The following is a 19245-nucleotide window of genomic DNA, read 5'->3' on the forward strand; positions in this document are numbered from 1 at the left end:
ACATCATGGTGACTATAATTAACAAAACTGTATTATATACTTCAAAATTGTTAGTAGTTTAAAAGTTATCACCACAAAAAAAAAAATGTAATTATGTGAAGGGATGGAGGTGTTGACTATCCCCTGTGGTAATCATTTTGCAGTATATACTTGTATCACATCATCACGTTGTACACCTTAAACTTACAGATGTTATGTCAATATCTCAAGAAAGCTGAGAAAAAAAATTCCACATATATACTTACACTTAACTTTTCCTATTTTGGAAAGAAGAGAATGGGATTTGATACTTCCAAGAGTAGTTAGGAAAATCACTGACCTATGATACATTATTCTATTCTGTATAGATCATGAAGATACTAATTTTTTTTTAGTTACTAAGAATAGACACATATCCTACCTACCTTATGTGATGCACAAAGAGAAAAGGTGTGTACAGTACTTTCAAAGTTTAAATTACATAAGCATAAGACACGTTAGAGAATTTAATTACCAAGACTAGATAATTAAGAACTTTTCACTACTTCAACCTCTTATTTTTGCAATCCACTTTAAGTAAACTTTACACCATCTCTATGGAATAATAGTTTGCAATCCACTATAAGTAAAGCTTACTATTTCTATGAAAGCTCTATTATCATCTCTATTATTATAACTTGAATCTGTACAGAATAATAAGCAATTCATCACTGTGTAGATACGAACCTCAGTCTGCATGACAACTGTGGCAAGGTTGATATTACTTTTATTGTGCAGTTAAACAAACTAAATAAATGATTTAGGGAGATGAGAAAGCTTGCCCTACATCCCAAAGCTAGTAAAGTGACAGAACTGGAATGTAATGGCAATCTCTCGATTGCATGAAACTGCCTTCCAGTTTTTAAGAGAGGGAATTAGAATCAAAAGACGAAATTTCAAGCCTGCACTTTTAAAATGATAATGAGGCATTCAAACTTTGAACCAAAGGATCTTACAATACGTAAAGAATCAGAACTTCTACATCTGTCAGCAGTTACCATATTAATGTATATGATGATAACCCACTTTAAAAAAACAAAAACCCATCCTCACAACTTAACTAAATAAATGTTCTTCTTCTTCAATCTTGTCCCCTCTTGATGAAACGGGTTTACCTTTCCAAAAACGTAAGAATAAACCAATGTTACCTAAAGGGAATTCAGAAGTCAAGTAAATTTGGAAAAGGCTGGAAAAAGCGAAAGTAAACCCAATTTCTTCACTACACAATTTCTCAGAGCCTGTGTCTACAATGTGAACTGTGACAACTCAAAAAGGAGATAGAGTACTTCCCAAATGTACCTAAGGAACCTTTCTACATGGAGCAGCTTGAGGGTCTAGAATTCCATAGAACACACTACAAAAAGTGACCCCTGAAAATACTGAGTGGTGGGCATCATAGACAAGATGCTGGCAATGCTTACCCTATGTGATAAAATCCAAACTTCTCAGTCTGACATTAAAAAGCCCTCAATGATCTGTTCTCAATCTATCATTTCCCAAAGGTACTACGTTTGAGTCTCAGTTTTGCCACTTACTAGCCACAAAGTTTTGGGCAAAATGCTTATAAAATGTAGATTATACCATTACTTGTACCATCTATTCTGCAAACTTCAGTGAAAAATTATGAAAAAACAATAAAACAGTATCTTGTAAGAATCCTGATGGTTGCACAACCCTATAATATAATCTACTAAAACTGAACTGTACACACAAAGGGTGATTATAGCATGTAAACTATATTTCAATAAAGCTATTTTATAAAATCAGTGGAGAAAAAAAGGAATTATTCAATAAATAGACTTAAAACAACTGGGTATCCATCGGGGGAAAAATGAATACACAGATATTTTCAAAAGACCAAAGATTGTGTAATCAAAGATTAAAAAAATAGATAGATATACACATACACATCTACTATAAAAAGATCTTTACAATAATCATAACATTACTGAACTCCCTCCTCCAGTCAAAATGATATACTCACTATATTTTGAAAGTCTACACTTTACAATATGGAGTACCATCAATTCCTATACCTACATACACACACACACACACACACACCCCAGCTCTATGTTCTTCAAGACCCAGATATATGGTGGAAAAGGAAAAAATACTTGAAATTAGAGACACTGAGTTCCAATCCTACTTTTGCCACTCACTAGTCGTAGGACCTTGAGCAAACAATCCTCTAAGTTTCATTTCTTCATCTGAAAAAGAAGGCAATAACATCTCTCACAGGGTTGTGGCAGGGACTCAAGTGAAGCAACCTATGCAAAGTGCCCAGCATCCTGTCTCATAGGTAATCATAAACATTTTTTTCCTCTTCACCTGTCTCTAGAATGCATTGCCCAATTATTTCAAGCTGTTAAAACCTCTACCTCTTACCATACCATTCATTTGACTAAAAATATATATACATTTCCTTTGACCTATCTTTTACTGCTGTCTTCAACTATTTAAACCTTCAAATTCTTACATGTTTCTGTACCATCTACCCATCTAAATTATCTGTTAACTGAGATTTGGGACTACTTCTATTTTTTTGGTAGTCTAATCTAGTAGCACATTTGTATAAACACTTATTTACAGTTAAGCCCTTTTTAAAAAATAAGTATCTTTAAAAGTTGATAAAAGAGGGGCGCCTGGGCGGCTCAGTCGTTAAACGTCTGCCTTCAGCTCAGGTCATGATCCCAGGGTCCTGGGATCCAGCCCCACATTGGGCTCCCTGCTCCACGGGAAGACTGCAGAGTATACATATACTATGTCATATTTACTAAGTAGTCATCTGCATAAAATATACCTCCAGAGGCAAGTTGACATTGACGTTGTTTTAAAAACTGTAAGTTCTACCTGGCAAACTGGCCCTTATGAAAGTTATCACACCTTTGCACCAAGATAAGACACAGCAAGGCCTATGGGAAGACCAAAAAAAAAAAAATCCTGAAACAGCAATTTTATATAGATCAAAGTGGCTTAACAAGAGCTCAGCTGAGATCCTAGTGTTTCACACTGGAATATACATAGTACACTGTTTTGGACTGAAAATTTAAGATATACATTATTACTTAGTTTCCAGAATCAGAGAGGAACTGCAATACAGTAAGACTGTAGTAAACACTGGATCTGAAGAGCACTACAATACTACAGCTCTTCCAAGGTACACTGGCTACAAACTTGACAATAAACAACTAAATAAACTGGATTCTCAGGTGAAGCTATTTAATATTTAGTACTGCCCCTTTGATTACTAACTGAAAAATGTCTTCCAACAAGACAGTTCCAGTTTATATCTGTGCCAAGATAATTGCTTTTTCTATGCAATCAAAATCTGCCAATAAATAAATGTTTTGAGAAGTTTTCCATTGTTCTTGCTTTCTCAGTAGAGTAAATCGGAATTTAATAATAGAAATTATGTTTCTTAAACTAGCTTACTCCTTGTGCAAAATATCAGTGTAAGATCATCCAAACCCATAGTTTATTGAGAAGTTAGAGCAGAGTTGGCTTTTTTTTTAATAGCAATTATCATCTTTTAATATACTATAAAATCTTGGGGGTTATGTTTACAAATACTGCCCACACTACCCATTAAAATGGAAGGTTCACAAAGGAAGGAATGTTTCATTTATTGGTTATTAACGTATCCCAAGAATCTAAACAGTAGCTGACACAGAGCAAGTGCTCAGTAAATGTGTGTTAATCAAATAATTAAATAAAATTAATGAATCTCCACTTTTAGACCTAATTATACTAAGTTGAAAGTTTGCCAAAATCTAAGTTTTTCGAATACATTATTTGTTTACATTAAATCTTTTTATAATCTATACCAGAGGACTCAGCTAAAATTTCTATTTTAAAAACTGCCTTTATCATTTTTCCAAGCCTTGGGAGTAGGGAGAAAATACCCTGTCCCATCATTGTCAAGACTCTTCCTCAGAGATAGCTGATATTGCTATAAAGTCTATGAGCCATAAAAGGTCACTTAAGGAATTTAAGAGGCCTGATTCCATTTTGTTTTTCTTCACCTCTGATCTCATCCTTTCAATCAAGTATACAGTCAGTTTCAGGAACAGCAATATTAAACGACAGAATAAGCTTAGGAACAGATAAGCAAAATAAGAAAGTTATATCTAATAATTTTTAAAGTCTTTTCCCGTTTTTCCAGCTCTGTCATGCTCTACCTTTTATGAAAACACCCTAAGGTAACCATATCAAAAATGCAGATAAACGAAAGACTATTAAATAATAACACTAGTCTTTTATTAAATATACAAATGAAATTGCCAAACAAGTATTAACAAATACTAATCTATTAAGTTGTAAAAGATGTGATTTACACAACTATCTCTAGATATGTGAGCCACTGGGAAAAAAATCTTGCCTGGGCAGATTTGATATGGATGACTATTTCAAATATCTTATTTCAGCTAATAATGTATAAAATACAGATTTTTTTTTTTATCAAGCTATAATTGGCATGGAATGTTACATTCATTTTAGGTGTACAACATAATGATTAGATTTATGCATATACTGCAAAATGATTACCGCATTGTTTATCTAACATCAATCACTACAGTTACCATTTTTTCCTTATGCTGAGAACTTTCAAGATCTACTCTCTTAGCAACTTCCAAGTACACACAATACAATATTGTTAACTACAGCCACCTTGCTATACATTACATACTCAAGAATTACTTACCTTGTAACTAGAAGTTTGTACCTTTTGACCATCTTCATCCATTTCTCACCCCCCTCCACTCCCCACCTCCGGCAACTACCAATCAGTTCCCTGTATCTCTGAGTTCAAGGATTTTTTAGATTCCACATATAAGTGAGATCATATGGCAGCTGTCTGCATAATTTTTTTTAAGGTACCAAATTTGAACCAAATTACTGAAGAAGATTCTGTATGCTTAACATATGTGCATATCATATTTTGTGTGAATTTATGTATAAATGTACATAATGCATTAAGATACAACAGCTTACTGCCATTATTTGTAATAAAAGACTACAAATAACCTAAATATCCATTAGAAAGAATAATACAACATACAGCAGAATATTATGCAGCCTTTAAAAAGAACAAGGTAGATTTCTGTGTGTAAATGTCGAACAAACCACAAGATACGCAATTCAACGAGAAAATTCAAAGTGCTTCTGTGTGTGTGCATACGTGTATATGTGTCAGTAGGTGCTAGAAACATATAAATGATTGTATAGGCAAAGAATATTTCCGAATGCATACATAATAAATTAGAGTGACTATCTTTTGGAAAGGAATCAGGGAACTAAAGGAGGGAGACTATTTTTCACTGGGTACACCCTTTTGTGTTAAATTTTTAAACTGTGCATGTATTACATTTTTAGTTCCCAAAACAAGACATCGTTTCCTATTTTTTTAAACTGGAATTTTTATAATAAAAAATGTAATTAAAAACTAGCTTGAGAAAAATAGGAACAGGGGCACCTGGTTGGCTTAGCCAGTGGAGCATGAGACTCTTGATACCAGGGTGGTTGAGTTCAAGCCCCACATTGGGTATGGAGTTTACTTTAAAAAGAAAAAAATAGGAACAATAACTTTATTTTTAAAGAAAAAAATAGATAACAAAACAGACATCAAAAAAGGGGAGAGCTTTTCTATGGAAGAGGATTGTTATCTACATGTCAATTAACTCAGCCAAGATTAGTGAGATCAACATGCTCTTCCGTGTACTGGATGTTAAACTGCTGAGCAGTCAGTGTTTTTTAAGAGTTGTTGGGAGAGGAAGAGGATCTAAAGATCAAACATGAAGTAATTTGTTTTCTAGAACATGAACATTTAGAACACAGAGCATTTTAGAGCTAAAAGCATTTTGGACATCACGCACTCCATACCCCATTCTCCCATTTTACAGATAAAGAAACATTATTTCCACATGGACTAAATGACTAATTTAAGATCACAAAGTTGATTTTGTAAGAGCACTAAAATCAAAATCTTTGTACTTGTATATATTGGCTTTCTAACAGCTATATGGAAACAGTACATAAAACAAGTATTTTATCATATTCCACTTATATAGTCTTGGACTAAACTATTTTATAAATAGGATATAAAGTTAATATGGAAAAAAACATGAGAAATACTGCTACAAAACTTAAGTGTGTGTGCATGCACACACAAATTATGGACTGAACTGTTTTCTCTCAAAATTCATATACTGAAGCCCTAACCCTCAATGTAATTGTATTTGGAGGTAGAGCCCTTAAGAGCACAAAAGCAGTATATTAATAACTATTAACCCCAGATAATGAGATGAGGAGATTGGTCTACTTTGACTTTATACACTACTGCTCCAATGGAAATTTTTACAAAAAACATTTGTTTCATAACTAAAAAAAGATTAAATAAGTGAAAACCAACCCTAAAATATATAAATAAGTATTCAAGTTTGTCAATAAATGCTTCTAGCACGAATCTTTAAAATATCATTTCTGGGTTACTGTAAATGTTCATAACTTTGTACACAAAGTAGATACGCCTATAGAAAAGCAAACCAAAAAATGCTGTCCCATAATAAATTTCCTGAGTTAAAAAACAGAGAAAAATTCAGCAATAAGTACAAATGAACTCTTGATACACATAACTTGGCTGAATCTTGAGAGAACTGTGCTTAGTGGGGGCGGGGGGGACTAATCCCAAAAGATTTCATGCTACATAAATCCATTTAAACATTCTTGAAATGACAAAATTACAGAAAGGAGAGCAAATTAGTAGTTGCCAAGTTTGGGGAGGGAGTAAGGGAGGGTTACAAAAGGGCAACTAGAGGGTGATAAAACTGTTCTATGTCTTGGACTGTGTTAGCAAGTACACAAACATATATGCAAGAAATTCCACAGAACTAACTGCACATGTGTGGGCACACACGAATGCAAATCGGATTACAGAAATATGAATATGAGTGGGCTGTATCAATCAATGCTGGTTGTGATACTGTACTACACTTAGGAAACATGTTACAGTGGGAAGAAAATGAGTGATGGAACAACAAGTTCTCTGTGTATCATTTCTTACAACTGCATGTGCCTCTCTAATTATCTCAAAATAGAAGGTTAATTTAAAAAGTAAAAAATCCGGGATGCCTGGGTACCTCAGTTGGTTAAGCGTCTGCCTTTGTTCAGCTCAGGTCATGATCCCGGGATCGAGTCCCGCATGGGGCTCCAGTCCCGCATGGGGCTCCCTGCTCAGCGGCTCCCCCTGCTTGTGTGCACTCTCTCGCTCACTCTCTCTCCCTCTCTCTCTGACACATAAATAAAATCTTAAAAAGTGAAAAATCCTATAAAAGGGCAAAAATATAAAGATATTTTGCTTTGTTTTGGCAACCATTTATCTTCTTACATGGCTATTTCAAATGCACGTTTATGGAAAGAGTGTGCACTTTTATTCATTAACTGAATCTTGCCTCAAATTATGATAATACATCCCTCTTTGAATATTCCTCATAAAACTTATCAAGGCTTAATATTATCTTATACATGTGTTTGTATTCTCCTCTACAATACAATCTGCCCTCTCCTTTGGGGCAGAATTTCGTTTCATTCAATGTTGTAGTCCTATTACCTAGTTTAGTCAAAGCTTGTCCCCTTGCAAGCACAATATAAAATGAGTGAAATGAATGGAATTATAAAGTCTTTGTTATACAGTGTGTGTACTGTCCAATAAAAATGTTTAAACCTATACCATGTTTAAAATGTTTAAACCTATGACAAATTCCCACTATTCTCTTTCCTGTTAGCTGATACAGGTAAGTGTAATCCTGACTTAAACAGTTTGCCACACACATTATATAATCCAAAGTAAATGAACTTTAATTTATCCACTGTTCTCTTCCATTTGGACAGACAACCACAGTTTAATAATCTAGGTATTTCACTAGTCTTAAAAGTATATTCTCAAAATTGGCGAAGGAAAGAAAATATACAACTTACAGACTTATTATTAATAATACTGAGTAAGAGCAGCAACTACGACTAAAACCTCACTATGGGCCGAGCAATGCACTGATAGTATCACATGCAATCCCATCGCAACTCTGAAGTAAGCGCTATTGTTACCCCCATTTTTAAAATAAGAAAAACTGAAGCTTAGAGGTTTAAAATTTAAACAAGATCCCAAACTAATAAGAAAGCCAAGATTCCATTACAGATGTGTCTTACATCAAAGGCTTCACTGCTAATTAAGCTAGTTGAACTGAAAATTATGTCTGTTTTTGGTAAAATAAATCCACTGGATTTCAAATAAAGTAATGTACAAAAAATATAAACATTGGCATATAGTTCAGCTGCTAAAAATTGAGCACCTTGAAGATTAGAGTCTAGCTAGCTGAAAATTAGAATTACATTATTAAAATATCAAGAAGCAGTAATTCAATTGAACCCAAATCAAAACACATTTAAGCCTCAGACGATCCCAAGTCCATCAGAAATACAAAATGTCAAAAGCTTAAATTCTTCTTCAGAGGCACCTGGGTGGCTCAGTCGGTTAAGTGCCCGACTCTTTGATTTTTGGCTCAGGTCATGATCTGAGAGTTGTGAGATGGAACCCCACTTCAGGTTCCATGGTGGGTGTGGAGCCTGCTTAAGATTCTCTCTACTTCTCCCTCTGCCCTCTTCTCCCTCTACCCCCCAATCCCCCACCACCGCTCCCACCGGTTCTCTCTCTTAAAAACAAAACAAACACTTAAATACTTCTTTACAAAAAATAAACTGTTGTTTGCCAAACAAAAATCCTGAATGCCAGAACACGTTTACTACTACACTGCCAGGTAAGCAAAAGACCTGGAGAGCTGGACTAAGAAAATGTAATACCCTGTATACATAAAAGGTAAGCAACAAATTAAAGTATGGTTCCTTCACAAGACTGAAACATCACTGCAACTAAGTATATTAAGAAGAAAAAACCTTTATGCTTCAGTTTTCCAATACTAACAAAATAAGGATAAAATTTTCTCTTGCATTTACCTCTTAAGTTTTAACATGATCTGAAACACTAACAAAGCAATGCTGCTTTGTGAGGTAGTAAAGCAAGGGTCAAAAACTCAAAATGCCTAAAGTAGCCGGACACATAAAAGTCACATCTAAGTCAGGGAGTAAGGCAAAACCGAGAGTCTTGCCCCAACAGTCCTAATCCCAATACAAGTAAGAGCTGCCCTTCAAAGGAAGTCAGAAATCTTCTATATTACATCTTTTGATTTTTAAATGTTAACTAACTACAATCCACACACATGCAAGAAAAAATTATACTATAAATTTGAGCCACCAAAATGGCTAAAATTATAAGACCGCTAATACCAAGTATTGGTGAGAATGCAGAACTAGAACTCTCACACACTGCCAAAAGGGAATGTAAATATAGTACAACCACCTGAGAAATCATCTACTAAATCTGAACATATGCATACCCTATTATGACCCAGCAATTCAACCCCCAAGTGATCCAACAGAAACCCTGACTTGTTCATCAAAAACCATGTTCAAGAATGTTCAAAACAGTGTTTTTAATAGACAAAAATTGGAAACATTCCACTGCCCACCAACAGGAAAATAAGAAAATGAAATGTGGTATATTCATACAATGTAACACTATACAGAAATGAGACCATACAAGCTGTTTCTACATCACAGGAATGGATCTCACAGGTATGTTTAAAGAAGCCCATTCCTATAAAGTTCCAAAAAAATGAAAAATGAATCTGTGTCAGAATGTAGTGTTAGAAATCAGAAGTCACATTTGAGAAAGGGTACTGACTGGAAGGGGGCAAGAGCAGGACTTCTGGGGTTACTGATTAGGTCCTATTTCTTGATCTGAGTACTGATTATAAGCTGTGTGTTCATCTTGTGAAAATTCAAAAAACTTCTGACTTGTACACTTTTCCCTGGGTATGTATACCTCAATAAAATCTTTTAACCCACACATGCACACACCAAAGATTCCATGTAGCCCAAACAAAATATTCCTGCAGGCAGATCTAGCTTATCAGAGCAGATCAGTTTATGACCTCTCAGCTAAGGAAGCGCTGTACAATCTTACCTTTAAAGAAGAGCAAAGAAAAAATAAAAGCAAAATAAAACTGTGATGCTAGATGATCAAGGCAGCAACTAACAAAATTTAAATTTCTCCTGATAGCACTACCTCTTAGAATGTGTTCCATAGTTTAATTGCCTCATGCACTTAACAAATCAAGCCTATTTCCAAAGATACAGCAAAGAACCCAGTAAAAGGTAGAAAGCAAACTAAAAATTAAACATTTAAATGTAAAAATTCAAAGCAGCCATTAAATTACCAACACAATCCTCTTCCCTGATTCCTGAACAACTTTACTTGCCACTCACTGATAGGAAGCCATTTGTTCTCATCTAAAAGGAGTCACAACCTACATACTACTCAGTTACCAAGAAGTCTACAGCAGAAAAGAGGAGCCTCAGGGTTCACCCAGGCAAGTTAAAGCAAGCCCTACAGAACCTAAATACATAACTCAGCTATTTAATCAAATCTGTTAAATGACTATTAAGTTTTAAAATGCCTTCTTTTACAATAACTACTTGTTCTCTCAAGATCCTATATCCCAATTACTTTCCTTTTCTGAGGTATGGAATGATCCTCACCTTTGAGCCACTGCCAGTATCTTTCCTCCACCTCCCATCTTCACCTGTTTACAATATCATGCCTTCTCTTTCATGTCCCAAATCTACCTACCTATATGTATTAGAAAATCCTAGAAAGATAACATTAAATCAAATGCGAGCATTTTTGAAAATGCCTTTCTCTACGTAACAAAGCTACCAAAGCTACCGATCATTACCGATCAGTTTACCCCTACTATCCAAACACTTTTAAATTAAATTACTTTGAGCCACAACTCACTGGGACCAGCAAAAGTTTACCTTGAAAATACGAAGTTGCTACTCCAAAGTGATAAATTTCCACCAATAAAGTAACCATTTTTTACAAAACACTTTTAGTTACAAATTAATTTTCTGAGCATATCAATCTGGCCAAATACATCTGCGTTAAGGTTAGGTCCATCACAGCAATCTTTTTTAAAAGAGCAAATCTCTGGGAAAACACTAAATAATCCTCATAAAGCAAATAACTGCTAAAAAAAAGGGGGGGAGAGGGCAAAAATGTATTAACGTCCAAGTTGCCTATCAAATTATTTTAAGATCTAAAAACTGTTTAGAATGCCCAAGAAAGTAACCCTTTTGGTTTAGAAATAGTCAATATACTGAGAAACAAAAAAGAAAAATCCGCCACCTGCTCTGTTTCTTGCTTAAGAGCAACCTTCTGTAAAATAGATTGCATTTACACTAATAATTGTAAACTCCACTCATCAAAAACTAAAAAGTTGCAAGGCACTAGATAATGACAAATGAAAAAGTAAAAAGTACCAACAGCTTTAAGCTACTCGAACTCAAGTGCTCAGTCGCACACAAGTGAACGCTGCACAGGACACGTTTTCAAGGCTCCATGCTAAGAGTTTGCTGGATACCAAGTTGTAGAAGACAGGATCCCTACTGACACCCAGCAAACTTATCTTGGCTTCAAGAAAACTATGCTGAATGCAAGTCTTGATATATTCCTAATCTGAACTCTCGACTAAACCTAAACACAACATAAAAGCTGCAGTCCCTTCACTCCTAATCCTTAGAAAGCATTCCCTGCCTGGAAAATCTTTCTCTCATAAGCCTTACACAAACTTTCTCCGTTCTTTCAACCTACTCTAGGAAGCCTCAAGCCCGCCCATCACCTCCCGCCCCCTACCCACACACACCCACTAGGGAACCTCAACACTCCGCAGACACCACTCCACACGGGCACGCAAAACACATGTGCCTGCAAATCCAGCCCCTTTCCACACCCCCCGGAAACGACACCCCCTTTCTCACACACCGCACGCCACAGCCCATCCCCCTTCCTCCCCGCCCCCACTCACAGCACCCCAGTCCACCCACCCACGTACCGGGGAACCCAGCCTCCCCTCACTCCCCGGCTCGCCTCGGGCTGTGAGGAGGGGAAGCAGGAAGAAGGAAGGAGGGCTCAGGCCCGGCCTAGGCCTCTCAGACCGCCTAGGGAGGTGAAGGGGGGAACCCGCGGGCAAAGCTCGTTGCAGGGCCTCATCCGGGCCCCCTCCGACCCCAGGCCTTCGCTCCGCCGCCGACCCAAGGCCGAGGCGGCCCTCCCAGCCCGGACCACACTTACTTGCCAGCCGCGGTCCATCGAGTACCCCGCTGCTGCCTCCTCCGCCGGCTGCGGCTCCTGCACCCGGACCCCCTAGGTCCGGCTTCTTGGGCCCCGGGGGCGGCCCGGCTCCCCCGCCCGGGACTGCTCCGGGCGGAAAGGCGGCCACGGGCGCGCCCGCCAGAGCCAGGGGGACGCTGTTGCTATGGAGGCCGAGGGCCGGGGCAGCTCCGGCGGCCGGGTCCTCATGCAGGAACTGACACTCCTCCCCGTAGAAGCAAGTCTTATCCTTAGCGTAGTAGCGGCAGTACTTCAGCTTCACTCCCGCCGCCGCCCCGCCGGGGACACCCCCGACCCCCGGCGGGGCCACCACCGCCACTGCCGCCGCCAGCGAGGAGGAGGAAGGGGAGGCGGCGGCCGAGGGGGGCGGGAGGCCGCCGCCACTGTTCATGGCAACGCCGCAGCCTCGTCTTCCGCTGCCGCCCGAGGAGCCGCCACCGCCGCCGCCACCATAGACCGAGGAGGGAAGGAAGACGCTGCCGGTGCCGGATAAAAGCCTGGGCGGGTGGGTCTGTCCCGCTGCGGGAGCCGGAGCCGCCCGGGGAGAGGGGGGGAGGGGAGAGGGGAGGGAGGAGGGGGTAGGAGGGAAGGGAGGGGAGGGGGAGAGTTGGGATTCTCTCTCACTCACTCTCTCGTTCTCTTTTCTTAAAGGGGCCGCGCGGGACGACGGGGTGGGCGCGCGGGCCCAGACGGGGCCTTCGAGGGCGCGGGCTAGGGAAGGGGGAGCGGCGGCGATGAACCGGCTGGGAGGGTGAAGAGGCCGGTTTATTTTTAAATTCTGCCTCCACTCGCTCTCTCGCGCTCTGGTTCCTCCGAGTTGTTTATTCCATTTTCCTCTTCCTGAGAGGGCCGTCGCCGTTGCGCAGGCGCGCCGAGGCGCGGTGGCTTGTGGGTAGCGGGAGCGCGAGGGGAACCCTCGCCAGGCGTCCGGCCCCCGGGGCATCCGAGAGCGGGCCGGCGGTTGGATGGGCTGTTCGCGGTGGCCTTCCCAGAAGCTGATCGGGGTGGTGAAGTTCTCACGAGACGAATACCTTCCTTTTTTGTATATCCTCTTACTTATAAAACCAGGCGTCCTTTTTTCATTGAAAAGACAAAATTAACAGAATGTAAACGGTCAGTTTGAGGGGCCGCACCTTGGGAAGGAGGCCAAGCCCTTGCTCTGTATGAAGTATAGTTTCATCTGTTTGCCACACTTCCTCTCCCTCTTTTTTCACCATCTTCTTTTTCCTTCTCCTTGAAGGTGGTAAGAGCTGCAGGACTGATTACCTTAAGTTCTGGGCCTTCTATCAAAAAACTGAGCCAAAAAAGGTTGATTTGGACAAACCCCCTGCTCGGTGCAGCACCTGTTTTCTCTATTTATATTACTGAAAGACTTCAGTAAAATATTATGAAAAATAAGATGCCACCTGGGGACAACACTGCCTAGGCAGCGCCAGAACGTTTCATTTATAAATGTGCTAGGTTGCTTTTCTCCAATCAGCCTAGTCTTGATTTGAAGTTCATTTTTAAAAGATAGTTTTTCCCTTAGAGATCTCTAATGTTTTGCTGCGCTGTACTTAAAAAAAAAAAAAAGTTTTCCCTTGCTATGAAGGGAAAAGTAATTTTAACATTTTAGTTTTTCTCCTCTGTAAAAGATTTTCTCAGAAGACAGTATCGCAGTTGTGAATGGGGAATATTTGTCGATAGTATTTAAGGAATTGTGGCAAACAAAAGAGATCACAGAAGAACGGATATAAGCAAGTGTACTACACTGCAAAAAGGGGGGAAAGTGGATCCCATACATCACAAACTGGTAAGCCTGGTGATGTTCCTTAACTAAATTCAAAAATAACATTGTCTTATGTCTTGTTTAAAAACACTTTCACAGATTTATTTATTCAGCAAATATTTATTAATGCCCATTATGTGTAGCAGGAACTGCTAGGAGCTGGAGAAACAAAAGTAAACTAGATGCAGTCTTGTCTGAGTTCAAATGGATTGTTTATCCCTCTGGTTGCAGAGCCCCGCATAAAGTACACAGGCAATTATAAAGCAGTGCCTTAAGTGCTAATCTTACCACATTGGCTATTAGAGGATGTTAAAGATGTTAGACTTTCTGGAGAAAGTTGATACCATAATAGTAGAAATTGAGAACATCTGCTTTGAATTCAGACAGATGTGAATTTGTAAGCTGAGGCTTAATAGCTGTGTTACTCTGGGTAAGTTGCTTCACTTCTCTGTGCCTTATCTGTAAAACAGATAATAGTATCTACTTGATAAAATATAAACCACTATATGTAGAGTGTCCCATGCCTAGTAAGAATTCAGTAGATTTTAGCTATTGCTATTAGTAGAATTGCTGCTAGTAGTAATCAACATAGAAGGGTGCAGAAAATAGCTTTACAGGCAAGGCAGACAGCTTGTGCAAAAGGCCTTGCAGCAAAAGAGAGCTTTCATTGTTAGAATGGTGATCACAGAAGTCTCTGGCACGTTAAAGGATTTAACTCTTTCTTGAGGGCAATAAAAAGTTATTACAGGGTCTTAAAAAGTCCAAGTAAGGACATGATCAGATTTCCCTTTAGAGAAAAACACTTTAATTCTTCTAAGAACCCTATGAGGAAAGTAAGGAAGATGGGTTATCACCATTTTGTAGATGAACAAACTGAGTAAGGTCTGGATTTACAGAGTTACCAACTTGTAAGTTGCAAAGCCAACTTACAGGGACTTCTAATTATAAAATGTGCTCTTTGAGGCGGGGGCAGGGGCCTGGGTGGCTCAGTCAGTTAAGCAACCAACTCTTGATTTCAGCGCAGGTCATGACCTCAGGATCCTCAGCACAGAGTCTGCTTGTCCCACTCACTCTGCTCCTTCCACTCTCTCTCTCTCAAATAAATAAATAAAATCTTTTTTTTTCCAAGTACTCTTTCCATTAAACATCTGCCATTCCTAAATGAACATGTATGTTTATTAATGGTTTGGAACTATGGTGGACAACAGAGGTTCATTAAATTCATGCCAAATTAAGCATATCATTCAAATAAACTTATTGAGAATCTGTGTACTATGTATCAAGCAAGCTCTGTGCTAGGCTCTGATACACAAAAATGTGTAAAATACAGCCTGGAATCATGAGGGGGAAAAGCCAAAGAGAAATCATCCCTCAATACTCCATTTGTCAGAGTTTTCTATTAAATCATTGTGAACAAGATGGAAAAAAGTAGACTAAGATACTACAGTTATGTGACCTAAGTATCTTTTATTAGTCATAATCAAAATGTTGATGAAGCTGCCAGTGAAGCTCTTTAAACAATATCCAAAGAGTATTGATAAATTGATACATGTAAACATGGTCTTTACTATCTTCCTTTGGACTCTGTTCTTAACATTTTATGAAAAAATGTTATTCACTGCCTAGATGGAGAAATATGTAACATGTTTAGCAGATCTGTAATGGGTTGCAAAACCAGTGGGGATAGATAATGCAATAAATGACAGATTAGGATTTGTGAATGTCCATCAGCTGGAAAAAAATGGACCAGTGCTAACAAATTGAAATCTGAATTAAATTGGAGGGAAACAGAGCAAACAGGCACTTTTTTTTTTTAAGATTTTATTTATCTGTCAGAGCACAAGCAGGGGGTGCTGCAGGCAGAGGGAGAAGCAGGCTCCCCACTGAGCAAGGAGCCCGATGCAGGACTCGATCCCAAGACCCCGTGATCATGACCCGAGCCAAAGGCAGACACTTAACCAACTAAGCCACCCAGGGGCCCACAAATAGGCACTATAATGTATTACTGATGATGCAACCTTTCCCCTTGCCCCCCCCAAAACAAATAGGCAGTATTTTTTCAAAACCCTTTAAAATGTACATTACCTTTGAACTATATTATTCTACTTGGCAAATAAGTCCTAAGAAAATAACTGTAAATAAGGAGTTTTATGCTCCCATGTAATCATTGCAGTATTTCATATGAAAGCCAAAAAAGAAAGAGTTGCCAACAGTGTAAATTCTAAAACCAAAGAGAATGGTTAGTCAACTCTCCACTTGGAATATTATGCAGCCATTAAAAAAGGCAGCCATGATGATGTACAGTAGTGCTTACAATACAATGTAAATACATGATACAAAATTATATATGCTGTGTTATTATAATGATGTAAACAATAAAAAACCTAATAGAAATCACAATAAAGTAACTGTCTCAAAACATCAACAATGGTTTTACTAAGGTGGTAAAATGAGGGAGTAGTTTTTTCCCATCTTTCCTCTTCTTCCCAAATTTGTTTCATGAATATATATTATTTCTATAATAGAAAAATAAGCATTAAAAAGTTAATGTAATTTAATCTTAACCTTTTAATTCTAAGGAGTTAGTACATGGATGTTTGTTAAATTGTGTATTTTTGGTTTCATTTTGTTTTCAAATAAATTAATTTTGTGAAGACAAGCTGGACACTCATTTGTTGCCCATTTCTTCAAATTATCACTAGTCCAATGATTCCCAAAGTATATTTCACAGATGACTGGTTCAGCAGTGTATTAACTGCTTTTACACAAAGGAAAAGGTTCTATTGCTGAGAAAGTTTGGGAAATGCTGAATTAAACAACTTTGTCTTTTTCAGAGCCTTGAATATGTTGATATGTTGTAATTCTCCAAAAGCAGGATTTAGTAAGAAGAATTTACCATAATTTTTTAACACTTTTTTTTATTTTTTTACTCATCTTGCAGAGTCAGTGTTCCTCAAACACATTTTGAGAAACAGTGTCCCAGTCACCTGCCTTCCCGTTGTCCCGGTATAACCTATTTTAAAATGTGTCTGCATTTTCAGTACCCAACCCCCCGCCACCCCCCCCACCCACCCCCCCACCCCCCGGCCATCCCAACCCTTCTACCTTGCTTTCTACTTCATATGGCCATAAAAAGAAAGAACTAGGAGCCCCTTCTTCCATCTAGGACTGATCCTTTCACTGATGCTCCGAACTTTGAACTTCGAACATTTCCTCAGGGGTCTAATGTTCTCCATGCAGCATCTTCTCTGACTCTCCTCGTAGTATGTGATTGTGTAAAGTCTCACACTAAAATAATGTTTAAGGCATCCATTCCTTTCTGTTGTGAGCCTTTTGTAATCAGAAACAAAAATGTTTTTGTTTTTAAAAATACCAGAAAGAAACACTGCTGGTAGGAGGGCTAACTAATCTGGCCACTTCGGAGGGCAATTTGGCAATATTTGTAAAATTTTCAAATATCCATGCCCAAGACCCAACAATGCCACTCTTGGTATCTCCCTTAGGAAAATCCTTTTATGCTCAAGGAGGCATGCATCACAATGTTCATTTGAGGCATTGTTGATAATAGTAAAATTGGAAATAACCTAAATGTTCATAAATACAGAGCTAGACCTATTTGTGCCATTACACTCCAAGAGCTGTTGTTGAATGAAAAAATCATAAAACAGGTAAATATGGAATATAGCACCTTTTATCTAAACTAAACTTTTTCCTACAGTGATATATATATATAAATGTGCACAGAAAGGACTGGAAGGATAAACATTACATTGCTAACAGGATGGGGATCAGGAGCAGTGGTGAAAGGGGACTTTAGCTTTATCTGTGGTGTTTCAGATTTTACAAGAAGAATATATGCCTGCTTCAGTAATTAAAATTTGATTTTAAAGAAAACCCTCACTTTCCATTGGTTTCCTTCTTTTGTCCTAACTTCTCTATACAGGCAATTTATTTGAATCATCCTTTCATAACCAGCCTCTTCATCTCTATATCATCCCTTAATCGAGAATAATCGGACATTGCCCTTGCTTTGTTTTCTTGTTTTGCTTTGTTTTGTTTTTGGGGTTTTTTATTGCCCTTGCTTTGTTAAAGTATTTTTTTTTTTTAACCAGGGCCACTGCTGATATTCATTAGTAAATTCATTAGCTGCTTTTCAGCCACTTTATGCTCCCTCTGTAATATTCAACAGTAATAACGATTTTTGCGGCGCTCCTCACTCAGCTTCCAGTCACCCCTTTCTCTTGTGTTTCCTTCCTCCTCTTTCGTGTTGCCTCTGCCTCTGCCATCCAGTGCTGCCCGCATGGTACGTCTTGCAAAAGTACCGTAAAATGCATTTCAAGTAATTAATGTATTAAAACTTAATACAATGCATAGGATATCCTCTGAGGCTTAAACTTGTGTGGTGAACACACAATGTAATGTTAATGAGACACAAAAGTACACTGGATTTGGAATTAAAATAACCGGTTTGAAACCTGGTTTTTACTACGTTAGACCCATGTGGCTTTTAGCAAGTCTCTTAACCTCTCTTAGCTTCAGTTTCTTAATTTTTAAAATGGAAATGATACCTACTTTATGGGGCTGTCTTGAGGATTGAATGATCTCTCTGCCACTAAGTAAACAAAGTTTCTATTTACAAAATAATTTTAACCACGTTTCTGTGTAGAAGGCACTTTACTTCTCACAACTTTGTATCTTACTGCCTTTAATATTACTACTTCTAGCACTCTCACTCGTGCATCCCTGTCCTTTTATGATGATGATGTCTACAATTACTGTAATGATGCCTCAAATTCCAAAGCATTTCACGGCTTACAAAAGCAGTCAGGCATAGTTTTCGTTTCTCCTCCCAACTATCCTGTGAAACAGTTAAAATGAGAATGTTATTTTAATATTGGGAGCCTGAGACTTTAAAAAGATATCTAAGGTTCTATGACTTGCCCCAAGATAGTCAGCTTAGACTCTTGGAAGTCTTGTGTTTTAACATCTTTCTCCTAATCTATAACCATTTCAGTAGGGTTTTTGTCCTCTCATTCTGGATTTTCTTACTATTGCCTACTCCACCTTGGAATTAGTATATTCCCTCCTTAGCCTTCATCAAAATGTACCAAATTCATATTCCATTCCGTTGTATACTCTGTCAAGATAGCCCTCAAGCAAGTCTGGGGGTTTG

At 38.3% G+C, this 19245-nt stretch overlaps 1 protein-coding gene across 6 annotated transcripts in view; it reads right to left on the bottom strand.

Moving 5' to 3' along the window:
* The window catches only part of PAN3 (poly(A) specific ribonuclease subunit PAN3), a 129238-nt gene extending 112577 nt beyond the window's left edge, over positions 1-16661 (bottom strand). For 3 of the 6 annotated variants that reach the window (XM_027591457.2, XM_027591455.2, XM_027591456.2), the window contains exon 1: positions 12266-16661. In XM_027591457.2, the coding sequence (XP_027447258.1) occupies positions 12266-13247 (982 nt within the window). In that variant the 5' untranslated portion in view covers positions 13248-16661. The remainder of the gene's footprint in view (positions 1-12265) is intronic. The other 3 variants (XM_027591459.2, XM_027591454.2, XM_027591458.2) reach the window with 2 other exon arrangements.
* Between the last annotated feature and the right edge of the window lie 2584 nt (positions 16662-19245).

Source organism: Zalophus californianus, chromosome 3 (genome assembly GCF_009762305.2).
Source record: "Zalophus californianus isolate mZalCal1 chromosome 3, mZalCal1.pri.v2, whole genome shotgun sequence".
NCBI classification, from domain to species: Eukaryota; Metazoa; Chordata; class Mammalia; order Carnivora; family Otariidae; genus Zalophus; species Zalophus californianus.